This window comes from Equus caballus, chromosome 16 (assembly GCF_041296265.1).
Source record: "Equus caballus isolate H_3958 breed thoroughbred chromosome 16, TB-T2T, whole genome shotgun sequence".
NCBI lineage: Eukaryota > Metazoa > Chordata > Mammalia > Perissodactyla > Equidae > Equus > Equus caballus.
The window spans coordinates 49,058,259-49,078,950 of NC_091699.1; the positions used below are offsets into that span (position 1 = coordinate 49,058,259).

General features: G+C 48.4%; 1 protein-coding gene across 16 annotated transcripts in view; it reads right to left on the bottom strand.

The window, feature by feature from the left end:
* DAG1 (dystroglycan 1) overlaps positions 1-2,391 on the bottom strand; it is a 59,286-nt gene extending 56,895 nt beyond the window's left edge. Inside the window, exon 1 of one of the 16 annotated variants that reach the window (XM_070237601.1) lies at positions 1,711-2,391. In XM_070237601.1, coding sequence (XP_070093702.1) covers positions 1,711-2,376 — 666 coding nt within the window. In that variant the 5' untranslated portion in view covers positions 2,377-2,391. Of the gene's footprint in view, positions 1-1,356 lie in introns of all 16 variants that reach the window. The other 15 variants (XM_005600662.3, XM_001497613.7, XM_070237604.1 and 12 more) reach the window with 15 other exon arrangements.
* Between the last annotated feature and the right edge of the window lie 18,301 nt (positions 2,392-20,692).

Here is a 20,692-nt window from a genome sequence, read left to right on the forward strand (position 1 = left end):
GCCACTCCACTGATTAAAAGCTTCTTCACCCTGAGTATGAAGTTTGAACTCCTAAGCACAAGAAAAACCCGGGGCTACCACCTGTCAAGCTGGAAGACTCACAGGTGCTATTTTAGGTGCTCCTGTACATGTGGTTCCCCGTGTCCAGACCTTACTGTCCCCCAGCTAATTCCTGCTGGCCCTGCAAGCCTCAACTCAGGAATTCCCTCTCAACTCAGGCTCCCAAAGTACCATGTGAGCACACTTAGTGGGCAGACACTATCAATCATAGGTTCCCTAAACTCTACTGTCCCCAAAACTGAGTTCCTTAAGGGCAGACCCAGCTTGTTTTACATGGCTCCCCTGGACCTACCACAGAATTTGGCAAGAAGTGAAGCCAAATATTTGTTAAATGAATGAATGCATTTTGTCAAATCAATTTTTCTTAACAGTGAAGATTTGTCTTCTGATTCTTTCAACAGGGGCACATATCAACACAAGCTTTCATATTCCAACCAGGTGTTTGTCGCCTATATAGTACTGCTTATTCTTACTTTCACACAGTGTCCTACAGGCTTTGAACAGGCTCCCACTATGCATCCAACTCCTTCCTCAAATCAGATTTCTCCAAGAAATGGCTCCTCAGCCTCCCTTAAGCATGCAGCCCATGAGCTCTTATTCCTTGGCTCCAAGGCAAAGTTCAATTCAACTTCTCCATATTCAAGCTATTGACTTTTATGCCTCCGAGGTTGAACTCTTTTTTAAAACAGAGACATTCCAAAATTATCATGTCTCTGAACACTAAGCATAAAACAACCTGATAAAGTTACAATATCTCAGCTACACCAGACGCCAAAGCACCTGGTAGCATATCCAACTCTATCTGGACTTATGTTCTATAAACACCACCCTCCCTTCAAGGAGACTGGGTTCCACGCCAGGAACCACTTCTACTCGCTTATTTAGGGAAACAGCAGGCTACGCTCTTAAGTTAGAACACTAGGCTATAAACGAGCTGTCCCAAGCTCTAGCTCCCAGCAAGGTAAAACTTCACGGTCACTATTAAAACTAATTCTGAAGGAAGTCAGTTTACAAATCCAAGACCTCCTCAAATCATAGAGATTAAAATACGCATTTTAAATTAACAGTTGACTTTGTATGAAATTATCTTGGAATTTATGGCACAAAGATTCTAAGCCGAGAGAGTATTTTCTCTGGAGATATTTTCCAAATATACCCGCAGGTGAATGTAGTTTTCCAAACACCAAGCGAAAAGGTGAAAAGCTAGTAGACTTCCAAAGAAGCTCATGTGGGGGGTGGGGTGACTCCAAGGCTCTGAACAGCTCAGGACCCGGAGGCTGCGGCGTCGTTCCCCACCTCCTGCGGGGGCTCAAACGCTCCATCTTCCGGCTTCGGCCCAAATGGGCCGCGAGACCCTTTTTGGAAGCCTAGGAGGCAGCCCGCAGGCCGCACACGCCGGCGGCACACGAGCGGGCCGGGCTGAGGCCTGGCCCACTGCCGCGGCGCGCAACCCAGGCCCGGCCGCCGAACGCCGCGAGCCTTCGCCTGAGGGGCGCGCGGCAGCCTCACCCGCAAGGACATCCGCGACCGTGCCCCCGCCCCGGGCAAAACAGCGATCAGCAGCAGGTGTTCCTTAGAAGGCTTGGACGGCAACGGGGATGGGGGCCCGGGCTGCCAGACTCGGCGGCGGGGTACGGGCGGCGCACTCACCGAGCGCTGGCGGGCGGGCCGCGGCAGGTGCTCACTCCTCCTGGCCGCTAGACGCCCCCGCCACCGCCGCTCCCCGGGCACTCGGCGCCAACCCGCCTCCACCTCTGCCGCCGCCGAGCCCGAGGAGGGCGAGCGCCGCACCGCAGCCTCCGCGAGAGCACGTACCGGGCGGTGAGAGGGCGCCGAGCGCGAGGGCGGGGCGCGCGGCGGGAGCCTAGCAACCGCCTGACACGCGAGTGCTGCAGCCAATCCCGCCGGCAGCTCCGCGCGGCACCGACTGGCAATCGGCGCGACGCCCGCTTCTGCCTGCGTCGGCTGCCCCGCAGCGCGCCGCACCCGCGCACAGGCACCGCCCTCGCCCGTGCCTCTCTGCCCATTGGCCCGCCACGCCCCCGCCCGAAAAAACACGCCCCATCCTGGAAGCCCCGCCCCGCAACCAGCCAGGTCCGTCCCCCGGACACGCCCCGGGTCGCCCGGAGCACTCTGGACTGGGAGTGGGGGAGGGGCGCCTCGTCTAGCCCTAGGCCTTTGGGTCTCTGACACGATTCCAACCAACCAGGGGTGGTCAGGCTCGAGAACTGGTCGGGCCACTACTGGCCACCCATCGACTGCGTTCGGCCGTCCTGATTTCCCTCGAATGCAAATCAAGAGGTATTTCCAAGCCATGAAAACAATCAGGAAGCGTCCTCTGAATTGCAAAGGATGATGGCCCTGTAGCCTGGCCCTCACGCAGAAGGGAAAACGGAGGCGAGGGCCAGAAGGGCGGGAAGCCGTCCACTCCCCAAGGGCCTAGCCCCCAGCAGGCGGGGGCGTCCGGGAAGCTCCTCAGGCCGGACCTTCGTCCCCTCCCCCTGCCTTGAACGCCGGAATCAGATGCCTCCTTGGGCGCCAGAAATAGCTCTGACCCACTGGCGCAGGTCACTCACTCCTTGTGGCCCGCATTCTTTCAGAGGGTGGGGGAGTAAGGGGTGGGGGGTTACTGCTGAGGTCCGTCTCCCATCAAGGGAAGAGTCCTGAAAGTGCTCTCTCTCCCCAGGGCTTACCTATGGCCCCCAACCCCAAAGAGAGTTACTGAATCTGAACAGTTACTGGATGGGCCTGGGGATGGGACCTGTGGTGGGCTCTGCTCCCTTTCGTTCCCCAAACCCTGCGCAGAATGTGCCCATTCCCTCCTGGGCCTGTGGCCAGGTTGGAATTCCAGGCCAGCACTCTTGTCAGCAAGAAACTCTGAACACAGAACTGGCCGCTGCCTGCCAGGATCCTCCCTGGATCCAGACAGCTCTGGGTCTCCCCTGGTTTCTCCTCCTTAGGATCATCTAGAGAAGCAAATTTCAGAGCAGAAAGGAATGTCCCATTTCCCAAACACACATACCTGTTTGTGATTCTTTATACTTAAATGCATAGGCTCCAAACCTCATTCACACGGACTAGAAAAGGAACAAAAACCGGGAAAGAGGTCCTGAATCAGCCCTTAGATGTTAAAACTAAAAAATTAATGGCCTCTCAAATTCAACTCTGGAATTCTACTGCTTTGAAAAGGCTAAGAATGCAGAAAGTTATTTGGATTTCTAAACAAAATATATTCTCTTATTCACTCCTTCAGCTTTGGGAGCATGCCCCAAACCCAGACACACACCAGGCACTGCTTTGCAGCCCTACGTTCTGCTGGGTATTTCAGTGTCTGACTGTATAGTTATATATATATTTTTCCAAAACAAAAGACAGCAATGGGTACAAGCCTCATGAGGCACCTCCCTCCTACCATCTGCACAGAAGCTGCTGGTCACTCTTTAGTCCTCACTAACCATCCAGTGATGCTAGAGTAGCTCCTCTTCTTCCTTTTTGGCACTGGTCTTGCTAGATGAGACACCAGGTCTCATTCTGGCCTCCAGAGTCCCAGTGCCCCATGCCCAAGCACCCCAGAGCTCTGGCCAAGGGAGGGTCTCTACTTCATCTAGCTGGCGCCAAAAGGTGGGATAGGCCCTTCCCAGAGCTGGGAGGAGGGAGCAACCAGCAGAGTTTGCCTGAAACCAAATCGTTTCCAGTCAGTTGCCTCTCCAGGTTTGGGGTTTAGTTGCAGGTGCTATGGCCCCAGGCTGACCCTGGTGCTGTCTCCCTCTCCCAGCCCTCCAGCCTTGGCAGATCTCACCTGTTTTCTTCCCTTCCTGCCAGAACAGCTCTGAGCTCTAGGCCTCATTGCTGGCTTTCTTTGTTTTTGTCTGAGTTGAGGTTCCCCCAACCCTTTCTTCCTTCAGACCCTAGAAGGCAGGAGGCCTGGCTGGCCAGAGTTGGATCAGCCACTTGGGGCCTAACCAGCCCCCACTGGAGCCCAGCCAGCCTCCATGAAGCCCATAAAAAAGTAAAGAGGGAGGTAGACAGCTGTCTTCATGGGCCCCTGGGTTGGGTGGAGTCTGTAAGTCAAGACCTTGTTACTCTCTGTAGTCCTGAGGGTGGAAGCCTTTCCCTTCCTGGGGAACTACACAGCCCACCCTAGGACTCAGCACAAGCTCCCCAGTGACTCACCCTTGGGAGCTATTCTGGAACCCCAGCAGGGCCTAAGCCACCCTAGGTCAGGCTTGGTACTCACAGCCAGTTGGAGGACATGGCCAAGAGCAACTGCCCAAAGGGCCACATGGTGTGGGCCTGGAGAGGACTGATCAAGAGGCTGAAAATGGGACTTTTCGTGCCTGACAGTCAGCCCTCAACTTTCTTGGCCCTTCAGCCTCCAGTGCTTCTTCCACTTAGACCCCACTCAGAGGCTCTAGGAAGATTATCTGTTTAAGGTTTGTCTCAGCCACCGGAGTATGAGCCCTTGAGGCATGAGGCCAATCTGCTTAGTCCTACCTTGCAGCCATCACCTAACAGCCTGCACATAGTAGAGGCTCAATTTCTGTTTGAGAAGGAAGAAATCAGGGGATGCTGCCTGCCTCACTTCCTGGTTGGCAGTCATCCCCAAGGGCCCAAGCCCTGTGTAAGACCCAAGGCAAATGTCTCAGTGTTTACTTGAGGCTGCTATGATTTAAGCTAAGGCCTTGGTTCTAGCTTAGACAAAATCCAGCAGACACCTACATGGACCAAACTCTCCCCTGGTCCTAGGATTCCAGGGCTTTTTTACTCTGGCATGTTCCCAAGGAACTGAGGGCCAAGGGCCAGTACCTAGCCTCAGACTCTTCCAGAGGGAGGGAGGCTCCTGCTGCTGATCCTCCCCCAGGCCCAGTGGAGAGGGGCAGGGGTCAGCACTGGCTGAGGGTGGAAGCTCCTGACCCAAATGCCAGGCCTGCAGGCAGTGAGCTGGCAAGTAGGGCCAGCCAACTCAGGGCAGGGGAGGGTCTCTGGATTTAACAAAAGGAAAGTTGTCTGGTAGCTCTGGCAGAAAGAAAGCACTGATAAGTTTGTCCGAGAGAAAGTGCCACTAGGTATGTCTACGGGTTACCACCAGCCTTCCCGGAAGCCAGTTCCTTCCCTTACAGGCCTTCCACTCCAGCACTTCCACCAGACCCCTTCATACATATCTGGCACAGGGCCTTCCTCCTGTCAGCCTGGCGGCAGCTTCCATACCTGACCCTCTAGGAACATACAGTCCTGTGGGGACAGGAACCCCACAGCAAGGGTAAGTGTTGGCTGAACAAATAAAAGTCACCTCTCCGCCTGGGTGTACACACATGTCCACCGCCCCCTCCCTCAGCCACATTCCACTCCCTGCTAGCTCTGGATAAGACACTCCTCCAAGGCCAACTTTGAGTGACTGTTCCCAAAACATCAGTCTTGTGGCCTTGAGCACTAGACTAAACACCAGATTAGGTCTGGTCTGGCCTGGTAGCCAGTGGAAGCAAGCAAAGCTTAGGCGCCTATTTGTTAATTCTCTTTGGTCAATGACCAGCTAGCCCCTAAACCGAGAGTCTTGGGGGAAGTTGTCCATACTCATCTGGTTCAGCCAAATTGAAATTCCCTTCTCTGCTCTCAGTTATATGTCCATGTCTGACTCAGAGCTTGGCCAGGGGCTCCTCCAGGACAGAAACACCTCTTCTCAGAGCTGGCCTGAGATCTGGGCCAGTCCCTCTCATCAGCCTGGGCTCCTCTCAGTGGCCTCTTAGTCAAGAGACATTGATGGGCTACCCAATAACCACTGATTCTGACGCTTATCATAGCTGATGAGTATGCCCTTGGAACACTGGAAAGTGTTGGATCTGAGTGGACAGATAGCCTTTGCTCTAGGCTGAATGCTGACAGAGACAAGCACGGCCTCTGGGAACCCTACCTGTGGTCTGGGGAATCCCCAACATTCTTGAGAGGAATGAGAGGGATCCTTCCAACTGTCTTGAGGGGAGCTAATAAAAGGATAAAGAGTGAGTGTTAGCTTATTAGCCAAGCCTCCCTGTGTGTCCATGTGAGGAATAAACCCCTGCTGGAACCCAGAGCCAAGTTCGCTGTGTGACCTTACATAAGCTACTTGCCCTCTCTGAGCCTCTTGGTCATCCTCATCATCAAGTGACCTCATGTGGGCTTCAGACCTGCCTGCTCTCTGTGAGTGACAAAAAATCACTTTATGTGACTGAGTCAGGGCCAGGGTGAAACATCCATTCATGTGTTGTCAATCCACAGATATTACTAAGTCTATTGTATGCTAGGAACACAGGGAGGGATAAAAGAAAAAAGCTCTGCTCTTGTGGAGCCCAAATTCTAGTGTAACAAGACAGACAGTAAATAAATAAGTAAATAAAAATGTAATAATCGGGAGCGGGGGCGCTGAGAGGGGCCAGGATCTCTGTGTGGTACAATTCACCAGGGAAATCCTACAGGAGGTGAAGGAGGAAGCCCTGGGGTTTTCTAGGGCAGGAGTGGAACAAGCCTGGGGAATGGCCTCGGTGAAGGCAGAGGAGGAAGTAGGGCAGGCAGATCTGAGGAACCTCGGAGGTCACCATGGCCTCTGCAGTGAATGGAACAGTGAACAGGAGAGAAAGACCAACTGGTGGGAGGGCAGGTCCCAGAGCTGGATTTAACCAGGCTGGGGTTTGCCAGAGGTATAGGATTCCCAGGAGCAAGGGGCATGGAAGCTAAAGGGTGGGAGCGAGGAGGAGGGGAGTGGGAACGATGCCCTCAGGCCTCCTAGAAGGAATGCTGTGGAGTGTGGAATGAGGGGGCAGCAGCTTGGCCCCATCCCTGGAGCCCCTCCTTCCCCTTTATGTGGGGAAAGAGAGGTGGGAGAGCAGGCAGGGATAGGAACAGAGACAGGGGTCCCGTCGAGGGGGAGGGCCCAGGCACCATTGAAGTCAAGTCAGAACAAGCATTTAGAGAGAATTTCTCACTTTCCCTGCCTCCACCTTCCCCCGGAATTCAGAGAGGCGGCATCCCTCCTTCAAGCCCCAGAGGAGGAAGGACAGGGGAGAAGGGACATCCCTGTGGTGGGAGGAATGGCTCCCCTGGGCTTGGGCAGCTCCTTGTATATGCTGCAGGTGAAGGTTTAGGAGAGACCCTGCAGAGCCCACTAGAGAGGGCCGAGCACCAACTCCCTAGGGAAAGGAAGTCCATGGGCTAGGCCAAGGTGAAGTGGGGAGAGAGTAGAGGGATGGGAGAAGGGGGCATGGGAGGTGAGGAGAGGAGTAGGGGGGAGGGTCCTGCTCCAAGAAAGGCTTTTGGGCAATTCCCCACCCAACTCCTCTGGGGCCGCTGCCAGACACAGATATTCAGGAGGCCCTCAGGATAGGTGGGGTGTCATCTGGCAAGCACGTGAGGCCTTAGTCAGCTGTCCCATCCAACTCACTCCTGCTCACTGCTCAGGCTGGTAACCTTCAAAGATTCCTCGCTGCACCTGCCACTTACCCAAACTGGACTGAGGTCCTGGCTGAGGTTACCCGTGAATGGACAGGAGAAGGTCTGTGTCCATCAGATGGGTTCAGTAGGTTGAACCTGACAGGGGACTCTAGGGGCCAGGAAGGCCTGGAGTAGGAAGGACTGAAGGCTGGGCTCAGGACCGGCCCTTGGGATAAGAGAGACCCCAGCTTGAAGCCAGGGCTCTGGGCCTCTGGGTATGCGCATGACTGGCTGTAAGCATGGTGGCAGCTATCTCCAGAGGCGCTGACATGTCCCAAAGGCCATACAAAGCCCCATTCATGATGTGTGGGGAATTTTTCCAGAAAAGTTGAAAAGAAACATTTCATCTCTACCTCCCTCACCTCATATCTATGTCCCCAGGCATGTGAGGGAATGTGGCAGCTGATACAATGCAAAGGATGGGAACTTGTGGGTAGAGGGAAGGCTATTCCTGAAGGGGATATCCTGGGCCTCAGTGCCAGGCCCCAGCATCTGCTCATCCCATGTTGGGGGTGCCCCAGGAAGGAAGACTGACCTCAGCTGACTCCTTACCCTCCCTCCACCTGAAACTTCCTTGTACTCACCCTGGTGCCTGGGACCCTTGGCGATTGGTTCAGTGTCAGTGGTGCTGAGGCCCTGGTGTTGAGGTGGACAGAGGAGTGGGAGCCCACAGGAGGCAGGGTCTGGGAGTGCCCTAGGCTTACTTGCTCTTATAGGTGGGTACTAGTGGACAGCTCAGAGTCGAGGCGCAGAGGGCTGGGTGCACACAGGCAGGGGCCCTGGTGCCTGCCTCTGACTGACTAGGACTTTGGGCAAACCCCTTTCCCTCTCTAGACCCTTTCTCTCTCTGATCCATGTGGGCCAAACTTTTCCAAAAGGCCCAGGGTTGTTTACTTTCCTTCCTAGGAGAAAGGCAGTGACAAAGGTACAGATAAGGAACAAGGGTGGGAGAGAGAGGGAAAAAAACAATCCAGGGATCAGGTAGGGGAGGGCTCCAGAAGGGTCCTGAGGGAGGCAGTGCAGCTCAAAAGGATGGTCTTTGGGGGAACCATTGAAGGGGGAGGAGAGCACTTGGCTCCCTCCCTAGCCCTCCATTCCCCACCCCAGCTTTTCCTTCCCTGAGGAATTCCTGTTGCATCTGAAAGCATGGGAACTGGCTGTCCTGTGGGCATGAGGATGCTTCCCCTTCTCCAATGTCCTCCCACCCTCACTGGCTCTAGACCTTCATTCCCATGGCCCAGCAAATAGGGAGCTTCCTCACCTGCTGCTGCCTGGGCTCCCTTCCTCTTCCAGGCCAGCAGCTGTTCCCAGACAGCTGTATCAGAGTGAGACACTGCCTAGGGCTGAACTGCCACGACCTCCTCCTCCCCTGTCTTGATGGCCCACCCACAGCCCTGCCTTTCAGATGTCATTGACCCCAAATCCTGGAGACCCACCACAGCTGTGGGCTGCCTGCACTCTCACGAGGGGCAACAGCTGCTGCTGCTCCCAGACTCCTCCAGAGCCAAGGTTCCCTTGCCTCTTGCCAGCCTGAGAGTGAGATGCCAGTCCCTACCCAGCACATCCCCCTTGTCTTTCTGGGTCTTTGTCTTCTGAGCACTTTCTCCCACAGAGCAACTGTTGCCTGCAGGGAGGAGGGGTTGTGGGGCCCTGTCCTCTTCTGACCCAGTCTCCACGTGACAGTAGCCAGAGCTAACTTCCAAACTCAAATCTCCCTGCGATCCTGCCCTGCTCAGTGCTCTGCCTGACTTCCCACTGCTGGAAGAAAAGGACTGCTCACTTCACCCTGACCTGCCCAGCAAGCCCCCTCCCTCCACTTTGCCTCACTCCTACCAATCCACCCTCCACTTCTCTCAATACTTACCAACACATTTTTGCTCTAGTTTTTCTTTGCACATGACCCCAGCCACGTGGAACCTCTTTAAGTTCCTACAAACATGCCAGGCATCTGCCAGCTCCCCTCAAACCTTCCCATATGCGACACTTTTGCCCACAGCATTCTTTTTTGCACTTGGCCTACCTCATTCCGGTCATCTCCTGTCTTAGTTTCTGGCCTGGGCAGGTGTCCCTGCTCTGGACCCCTGCTTAACCCACCATATTATTATGTCAGATTTAAAGTTTATCCCTAGGACAGAATCTCTAGCACCTGAGACAGGGCCTAGCACTTAAAAGGTACCCAATAAAATTGGAATGAATGAATGAACATTTGCTTGAAAATGAGGCCTCCTGGAGCCTTAAGTCTGTGCTGGAGACTTGTAGCCTTCTGGAGAGACTTCCCCAAGAGTCCAATTGACATTTTGGAGTCCAAACCCTGTAAACCAACATAGCTTCAGGGACTTCCAGTCACCTGCAGAATAAATTTAACCCTACCCTGCTCCATTCTGGGCAATAGGGATCTGCCCTAGACTGGTCATGGCCCAGCAGTCGCGTCCCCTACCCTCCACGCCCTTCAACTCCCTGCAGAGTACCACCTATGCAGGGCCCTCTTTCTCCACCTGCCCAGGTCCTGCCTATCTCATTCAAGAACAACATCCAAAGGAGAACAGATTAGTGATTACTAGAGGGGAAGAGGGTGGGGGGAGGCTGAAAAGGGTAAAGGGGCACATATATATGGTGACAGATAAAAACTAGACTATTGGTGGTGAACATAATGCAGTCTATACAAAAACTGACATATAATAACATACACCTGAAATTTACACAACATTATAGGCCAAAATGACCTCAATAAAATAAAATAAAAAATAAAAAGAACAACATCCACAAGCCTTTCCAGCATCTGACTCCCCATAGTCTCTAGGAGACCTCCAGCTCCTGGAGGGCAAAGATGACCCTTGATAGTAACAGCTACTGTCACTGAGCTCTGTCCTGCATCCTGGACACGCAAAATTTCACTATGCCTCCCAACAACCCTCTGCAGCAGTTATTATTATTGGCCCCATGTTACAAATGAGGAAACTGAGGCTCAAGAGTTAAGTCACTTACCAAAGGTAACACAGTGAGTAAATGGCCCAGCTCTGTTCATGTTCATAGTCTTCACTGTGCCTGGCCCAGAGTAAGGAACTCCACTGATGCTTGCTGACTAAGTGAACAAATAGATACAATTGTGTCAAAACTACCAGGACCCATCCACCTATAGTGCCCAGGAAACAGAGGCCTTGGACTCATGAGAGGGGCTTCCAGACTTGGAGAACCAGAGCCAGGTCTGTGTCTTGCTCTCCCCTTGTATAAGTAGCTAATGGCCACCCTGGCCTCACCTTGGTGGGGTCTTGACACTGTTGAGTTGTGGGAGTACTCAGAGACCAGTGAGGGAGGGAAGAGGCTTCAAAGCAACCCCAGTGAGGAAGAAAGGGCAGAGGCCTCCGGGTCATCCAACCCCTTTCAAAGAGCAGCAGAAAGGCCTAAGGGCCAGTGGTTGGACAGAAGTATTCTCAGGGTGGCCTGATTATAGGGTCTTCTATAGTTCTGGTGTTTAAGCCCACTTCTGTCCTTAATTCTAAAAGAGTAAGGAACTGGATGGAGGGCAGAGAAGTAGTCAAATCAAATCTCAAAGCCCTTTCCTGAGCTCCTACTCTATTCCCAGACGTGCAAGAAGGCCAAAGGCAGAGAAATTGAAGTCACAGCCAGGACAGCAGAGAAGCATGTATTCCAGCTCCTCAGTAAGGGGCAACAGGGAGGTGTATATAGGGCTGGGTCTGAGAAGGCCACCTAGGGGAGGGGTCACTGCAGCTGGGTCTTTGGGGAGAGGGGCAGCTGAGTTCCCTGCTGGCTTGGTGAATTTCCAGGTAGTGTTCAGCAGTAGCAGAGCCTGTCCAGGCCTGGCCAAATGGACAAGAATGGGGCAGAGGTGACTGCCTGAGCAGGCCCTAACCAGGCATCATAGACTTTGTTGGAACTTGCCTGACTCTGAGCAGAACGGTCTGGAGTGGGGGCCAAACAGGAGGAGCTCAGGGAAGGAGATAGGGGAACTGACAAGATAGCCAGCTGCTGGTCCCACATTGCCAAACACTAGAGTCATCTCGTTCCAGATTCCTTTCATAATAGGATAAAATGTACCAACAATGAGACCCACAGTGGGACCTGGTGGAGCCCAGAGACTTCAGCAGCAAGACAGTGGGTTCCAGGAAAGGCAGGGAAGCACAAGCATTCCTTGGCTCCCTGTCCCCAGCAGCTGTAGGAAGCTGCTCTAAGCCCCCAGCTGTGCCCAGTAGCCCCCAAGGACAGGAGAAAGTCTTGTTTCCTGTCACTTCTCTGATTGGTGAGAGAGTCCTGGATGGGGACAGCTGAGTATTCCACGGCAAGCCCCATGAGAGACAATGGGGGCTGCCAGCCGACATTTGAGAAGGCAGCGTAGGGCTGTCTGGAGACCAAGCCTGGGAAGGGGGTACCATGGATTTCATCCCCCGTGGCAGGGTACCCACCCTTCCTTACCTTCATAATCTGAAAAATCTATTGACACTTTCCCCAGACAAACATTCCTACACATACAATCATGCCTATAATTTAAAAAGGTCCCTGAACATCCTGCAGTGCTTGCAGGGACTCCAAGCTAGAAGCCCCTGCAGTCTGCTTAAGGACAGAGAAATTCCAGTCTGGTCTCGCCCCAACTGGTTGTGAGTCTTGGGCCAACTCCTGGCCATCTTGATTTCTTCTGCCTCCTATAGAGGTTGGGCTAGGGGAGCCTCAAGGGGCCTACATGCTCTGTCACCTCCTTGGAGCTACTTCAGCTCATCCTACTGGAGATAGTATGAAGGAAAGGTCAGCTTCAAAAAAAAAAAGAAAGAAAGAAAGAAAAGAAAGGGCGGCTTCAAACCCAGCTGAGAATCTAGACCTGCACTCACCAGGGCTGGGCTGTCCCACTCACACTAGGCCTTCCCAAATTCCCAATAGTACCTGCTGCCCCCCTACCTTCTGCCCATCCAGATGGGTCTGCCTGCCAACTTGTGGGCCTCTGGGAGATTTTGAGGCTCTGGGCTCTCATTCATACACACACCCATCAACACATCTTCTGTTTTTGTTTTTTCATTTATGAGCTATATCAGTCATTCGCCCTACTTGCTGAGCACCTACTATGTACCAGGCCTTGGGCTAAGCATAGCACAAGTCCAAATCATGCCATACTTCTGGGTCCTGCCTGAATCTCTCGTCCTCCCAACTTTCAACTGCCCACTCAGTGCAGCCCTCCCAACTGGTTCATCTTGAAACTGAATCTCTCTTCCACTCATTTAGAGCTTCTGGTAAACTGCCCGGTGTGGCTGCCTAGGCAGAGCCTGGCCTTGTTAGTCACTTCTTGCTACTTCCTGCTGACAAGCAGCAACTTTGAACTCACAGTAGGAGATGAAGAAAGAACTGCTATCTACCCTAGGACCCAGGAAGCCTTTAACAAAGTGACCTGGCTGAATCCTCACCAGGGTGTGTTGGTTGCGTTTCTTGCCATTTTGTTCAGAGTGCTTATCTCTACTAGACATTATATTTAAACTGATTTATTTGTCTTTTCTCCTCCACTAGAATGAAAACCCTATGAAGGCAGAGAGTGAACAAAAGTTCACCCCTGCATGCCTATGTGAAAAAAGTGCTCAGTAAATATTTGTTAAATAAAATTGATAGAGCTGAGACCACATTCTACATACAACGTGGTATCCTTCTGCCAGAGTTGAACTCCTGTATGGCCACTCATCAGCTGTACGGCCCTGGGCAAGTTATTCAACCTTTCTACTCAGTTTGTCTCACCTGTAATATGAGAATGATTGTGACTTCTACCTTGAAGGGGAGGAGGTTGAGTGAAGAAAAAGTGTAAAGAGAACAGTGCCTGGCACATAGAAAATGCTGAATAAGTGTTAGTGGTTATTATGATTGTTACTATTATTACCCAGCTTTGTTCATTCAACATTGCTAGGAGCTTTTCCTACCTGGATCAGAAACTTGATTGCTATTGGAAACTCACTATGCCATTGGATCAAGATGCCATTCATTCAGTACAAATTTATACATACTTACTCTGAGGGCAGGAGTTCTTACTGTGAGGGCTGTGGGCAGCTTTAAGGAGTTTCTGAATCCCCAAACATTATGAGCAATTTGTGTGTGTGTGTGTGTGCACACAGCACAATCTTGGAGAAGGTTGGCTTTCATCAGCATCTCAAAAGACCCAGACCCAACAAAAGTTAAGGAGGACAGGGCAGAAAGCTGGCTTGTAGGAGAGTCTTTCAGTCAGCCATTTCCAGAGTTCAGGTGTGGACCATGTGAAAGGGAGGCTGGCATGGTCTCCTTGTTTTTGATTATTGATGGGATTCTCGATACGATAGTTGCCTTGGTAATACTAGGAGATATTGTTTGAGAAATACCTTTGGAAAGTTGAGGGTCCAAGGCTCAGGTAAGGAATATCATTCCAGGCACCCAGAGTCCACCTCCTGCCTATGCCGGCCCCATCAGCCTGACTCCCCTTGGGTGGGTGACTCTCCGTTTCCCAGCAGATGGCACTGCTGTCCTGACTATGCCTGAGACGGGCCAGCCAGGAGACAGAGTTCTCAGAAGGGCTGGGACCAATCCCAGGAGACAGTGCCATCCCATTCATTTATGGATTCAACAAACACTAATTGAACACCTATATATGCCAGGCAGGCTGTTCTAGGTGCTGAAGATTTGGCCAGGAACAAGACAGACCAAGCCCTGCTTTTACAGGGTTTACATTTTAGAGCTGTGCTGTCAAATATGGTAGCCACTAGCCAAACACGACTATTGATCACCTGAAATATGACCAATCTGAATTGAAAAGTGCTGTAAGAGTAAAATATACATCTGACGTCAAAGATTCAGTAAAAAATAATTTAAACTATCTAATTAACATTTTAAATATTGATTTTATGTTGAAATGATTATATTTTGTATATTTTGGGTTAAATAAAATATCTTAAAAATAATTTAACCCATTTCTTTTACTTTTTTAACACGACTACTAGGAATTTAAAAATTACATATGAGACTCACATTTGTGGCTTGCATTATACTTCTATTGGACAGTGCTTCCAGAGAGTGGATCAGACAACATATAAACAAATGTATGATGTCAGGGGAGAGATATTAGGGCTGAGAAGTGACAGAAATGAGAATGAACAAACAGGTGGAAATAAACCTGTGAGCTTGGGGACAACGTGGAGGCCAGTGTGGCCAGAGTAGGGGAGTAAGAAGTGTAAGAGAGGAGTTAGGAGAGGATGGCCAGAGGTGCGGTTTAAAAGGATTATTGCTGTATGACCATTTTGGGAAGAAGTTTGGCATTATTGATTAAATTTAAGGGTATGCATTCTCCCAAAGCCATGATCTGGCAATTTGACTTCCATAAATAAATCCTAGAGCAGCAGGTCTCAAAGTTTTTAGTCTCAGAACCAGATTACACTCTTAAAATTACTGAGGACTTGTGGCCAGCCCAGTGGCGCAGTGGTTAAGTTCACACGTTCCACTTTGTCGGCCCGGGGTTTGCCGGTTCAGATCCCAGGTGCAGACATTGGCACTGCTTGGCAAGCCATGATGTGGTAGGCATCCCACATATAAAATAGAGGAAGATGGGCACGGATGTTAGCTCAGGGCCAGTCTTCCTCAGCAAAAAGAGGAAGATTGGCAGCAGTTAGCTCAGGGCTAATCTTCCTCAAAAAAAAAAATAAATAAATAAAAAATAAAAAAAATAACGCTAAGGGCTGGCTGGTGGCATAGGGGTTAAGTTCGTGCTATCTGTTTAGGCGGCCCGGGGTTCACCGATTTGGATCCGAGGTGCAGACCTGCACACCCCTTATCAAGCCAGGCTGTGGCAGGCATCCCATGTATAAAGCAGAGGAAATGGGCACAGATGTTAGCTCAGGGCCGGTCTTCCTCAGCAAAAAGAGGAGGATTGCTAGCGAGATGTTAGCTCAGGGCTAATCTTCCTCAAAAGAAAAGAAAAAAATAAAGAACCCTAGTAAAGGTAACTTCATAGGTAAATATAAAAACCATATCATTGTACTTTGCATTTGGTTTGTAACTTCTTTCTTCTGTATGATTTAAAAGGAAAATGCATAGTATCTTTTTGGATGTCTCCTCAGGCAAAAAATTTCAAAAAGCAAAAATAAACAAATGGCACTACATCAAGTTAAAGAGCTGTTGCACCGCAAAGGAAACCATCAACAAAACAAAAAGACAACCTATCAAATGGGAGAAGATATTTGCAAATCATATATCTGATACGGGGCTAGTATCCAAAATATAAAGAACTCATACAACTCAACAACAAAAAACAAACAACTTGATTAAAAAATGGGCAGAGGATCTAGATGGATAGTTTTCCAAAGAAGACATACAGATGGACAACAGGTACACGAAAAGATGTTCAAATTCAGTAATTATTAGGGAAACGCAAATCAAAACCACAGTGAGATATCATCTCACACCCTTTAGAATGGCTATTATCAAACAGACACAAAATAACAAATATTGGAGAGGATGTGGAGAAAAGGAAACCCTGTACACTGTTGATGGGGAGGTAATTGGTGCAGCCACTATGGAAAACAGTATGGAGACTCCTCAAAAAATTAAGAATAGAACTACCATATGATCCAGCTAGTCTGCTTCTAGGTATTTATTCGAAGAATACAAAAACACTAATTCAAAACGATATATGCACCCCTATGTTCATTGTAGCATTATTTACAATAGCCAAGATACAGAAAAAACCTAAGTGCCCACTGAAGGATGAATGGATAAAGACGATGTGGTATATATAGATAGACAATTAGACACATAGATAGATAGACAGATAGATAGATAGAAAGATACACACACACACACACAATAGAATACTACTCAGCCACAAAAAAAAGATGAAATCTTGTCATTTGCAACAACAAGGACAGATCTTGAGAATTTTATGTTAAGTGAAACAAGTCATGCAGAGAAAGACAAACACCATATGATTTCACTCATATGTGGAACATTCAAAAAACAAAATAAATGAACAAACAAAACAAAACAAAAACAAACACATAGATGCAGAGAACAGATTGGTGGTTAGCAGAGGGGAAGGTGGGTCGGGGAAGGTGAAATGGGTAAAGGGTGTCAATTATATGGTAACAAATGGAAATTAGATTTTGGTGTGGTGAGCATGCTGTAGTGTACTCAGAAGTCAAAATTTAATGTTGTACACGTGAAACATATAATGTTGTAAACCAATGTTAGCTCAATAAAAAAATAAATAAAAGGAAAATACATAAAACAACAATTTTAAATCTATGTTAATAGTCATAAAATGTATAAAGATGAAATTTGTGACAATAACAATGCAGAGGGGAAGGAATAGAGACGTATAGGACCAGAATGCTTGTAAACTACTGAAATTAAGTTGGCATTATTCAAACTAGCTTGTTATAAATTTAAGGTGTCAGTTGTAATCCCCAAATTAGCCACTGAAAATATAGTTAAAAATTTACAAAAAAAAGAAAGAAGTGAATCAAAGTGGTACACTGCAAAAAATCAACTAAATACAAACAAAAAGGCAGAAATGGAGGAATTGAGGAACGAAAATCATAAAATATACAGAAAACAAATAGCTAAATGTGACAAGTAAATCCTTATCAGTAATCACATTAAATGTAAATAGATTAAACTTTCCTATTAAAAGACAGATTGGCAGATTGGATTAAAAAAACAAGATCTATCTATATGCTATCTATAAGAGACTCACTTTATTTATTTATTTATTTATTTATTTATTATTTTTTTGAGGAAGATTAGCCCTGGGCTAACATCTGCTGCCAATCCTACTCTTTTTGCTGAGGAAGACTGACCCTGAGCTAACATCCGTCCCATCTTCCTCTATTTTATATGTGGGATGTCTGCCACAGCATGGCTTGCTAAGCGGCTCCATGTCTGCACCTGGGATCCGAACCAGTGAACCCTGGGCTGCTGAAGCAGAATGTGTGAACTTAACTGCTGTGCCACAGGGCCGGCCCCAAGACTCACTTTAGATGAAAGGACACAAACAGGCTGAAAGTAAAAGGGTGGAAAAATATATTGCATGCAAACAGTAACCAAAAGAGAGCTGGGTGGCTATATTATTGTAAGACAAAATAGACTTAAATCAAAACAGGTTACAAGAGACAAAGGAGAAAATATATTAATAAAAGGTACAATACAGCAATAAGAATAACAATTACAGATATACACATCTAACAACAGAGCCCCAAAATTTATGAAGCAAAAATTGACAGAATTGAAAGGAGAAATAGAATGCTACAATAACAGTTCAATACTCCACTTTCAGTAACGGATAGAATAACCAGATAAGATCAATAAGGAAATGGAGGACTTGAACAACACTGTAAAGTGAATAGACCTAACAGACATGTACAGAACACCTACCCAACGACAGCAGAATACACATTCTTCTCAACTGCACATAGAACATTCTCCAGGATAGGCCATATATTAGTTACAAAACAAATCATAAGAAATTTTGAGAATGAAATCATACAAAACATCTTTTCTGATCACAATGGAATGAAAGTAGAAATGAAAAAAAGAAGGAAAAAAAAAATCACAAATATGTGGAAATTTAAAAACACTCTGTTGGGGGCTGGGCCTGTGATGTAGTAGTTAAGTTTGCGTGCTCTGCTTCAGCAGCCGGGGGTTCACAGATTCAGATCCTGGGCACAGAGCTACACATCGTTCATCAGACCATGCTGTGGTGGCATCCCACATACACAAAAAGAGGAAAACTGGCAACAAATGTTAGCTCAGGGCCAATGGCAACCTTCCTCACCAAAAAAACAAAACAAAAAAATCCCATAGGGGTCAGCCAGGTGGTACAGTGGTTGGGTTCCCACATTCTGCTTTGACGGCCCAGGGTTCTCTGGTTTGGATCCCGGCTGCAGGCATGGCACTGCTTGGCACACCATGCTGTGGCAGGCGTCCCACACATAAAATAGAGGAAGATGGGCATGGCTGCTAGCTCAGGGCCAGTCTTCCTCAGTAAAAAAGAGGATTGGCAGCAGATGTTAGGTCAGGGCTAATCTTCCTCAAAACAAACAAACAAAAAAACGCCCCACCACTCTGTGATGGTTAATTTTTTGTGTCAACTTGACTGTACCACAGGATATCTAGATATTTAACCAAGCATTATTCGGAGTGTGTGTCTGTAAGGGTGTTTCTGTGTGAGATTAACATTTGAATAGACTGAATAGAGCACATTGCCCTCCCTAATATGCATGGGCCTCATCCAACCAATTGAAGACTTAAATAGAACAAAAAAGCAGAGTAAGAGGAAACTCCTCTCGCCTGAATGCTTGAGCTGGAACATTGGTCTTTTCTAGCCTTTGGACTGTACTGAAACATCAGCTCTTCTTGGAGCTAGAGCCTGCCAGGTTTTGGACAGGAATTTACATCATCAACTCTCCTGGTTCTCAGGCCTTCAGACTTGAAGTAGAACTACTCATTGGCTGTCCTGAGTTTCCACCTTGCCAACTGCAGATCTTGGGAGTTTTCCTCCATAGTTGCATGAGGCAATTCCTTATAATCTCTCTCTTTCTCTCTCTCTCAATATATATAGAACATGCTCAATATTTCTTCTACTTTCCGGACCATACAGAATATTAAGTTCAAGGTTTTTTTTTTTTTTGAGGAAGATTAGCCCTGAGCTAATTACTGCCAATCCTCCTCTTTGCTGAGGAATACTGGCCCTGAGCTCATATCTGTGCCTATCTTCCTCTACTTTATACGTGGGATGCCTATCACAGTATGGTGTGCCAAGCGGTGCCATGTCCGCACCAGGGATCTGAACCAGCAAACCCCGGGCTGCTGAGAAGTGGAACGTGCAAACTTAACTACTGTGTCACTGGGCCAGCCTCTATATTAAGTTCAAATTTTAATGGCTTTGTCTGCTAATTCTATCATCTGTTATTTCTGGGTCTGTTTCTATTGCTTGATTTTTCTCTTCATTATATTTTTCTGCTTCTTCACATTTCTGGTAATTTTTAATTGGATGTGAGACATGGCAAATTTTACCTTTTTGGTAAATATTGTATTCCTATAAATATTGACCTTTGTTCTGGGATACATTTAAACATTTTGATCATTTTGAGGCTTGATTTTAAGCTTTATTAGTGGAATCAGAGCAGATTTTAGTCCAGGGCAAATTTTTATCCACAACTGAAGTAACACACTTCTAATTTCTCTATACAATGTCCCATGAATTAGGAGCTTTTTTACTATGCCTGGCAGGAATACAAACTATTTCTGGCTCTGAGTAAGATTTGGTGATTGTTATCTTTTAATCCTTTTGGGTAGTTCTTTCCTTGGCCGCGGGTAGTTTCCTCACATAAATGTGCTGATTATTAATAAGTTGAAGCCTCAAGGGGAACCCCCTGGAGTCATCTCTCAGTGCAGCTCTGTTCTCTGTAGCCTCTAGCCGTCTTTGCCTTTCCAAACTTCCGGTTTTGTCTCTTCAACTCAGGGAGTGTGACAAACTCCACGTGGGTTCCCCCTCATTGCACTTGGAAACTCTTCAGACAGTAAACTGTGATAATCACTGAACTCATTTTGTTTTGTTTCTCCTCTCTCAGGGATCACTGTCCTATGCAGCCTGATGTACAGTGTCTGAAAACGGTTGTTTCATATGTTTTGCTGGGTTGTTTAGTTGAGTCAACCGGGAGGGTAAATATTTTCCCAGTTACTCTGTTTTGGCTGGAAGTGTAAGTTCCTAAAATTGAACAATAATTTGTTCATTTGGAATGTATTTGAGCACCCGCTGTGCCCAGCATGATGCTAGGAGATGTGGGATACAAACAGACAGACTAAATCCCTGCTCTCCTACCCTACATAGCCCAGTGTGGGAGACAGGCTTTGAGGAACGATTACAATAAGATGTAGAGAGCCTCTGACAATGTACAGTGATCTGGCTTAGTCCAGGAGAACAAGAAAAGACTCCCTGAAAAATTAAAATCTAAACTAAGAACTGAAGGGTGGAAAGGTGGCAGGTGGAGTAGAAGTGACCTAAGAGTGTCATGGGCAGCGAGTAGCCTGTGCGCAGACTGGAAGGAGAGAGATGGCAACATGTGGGAGGAACTAGAGTGAATGTGTCAGGGTTGGGGGAGCAGGCAGGTTTTGAGCAGCCTGTGGGCAGAGCCCATCCATGTCCTGGACTCATGGACTTATT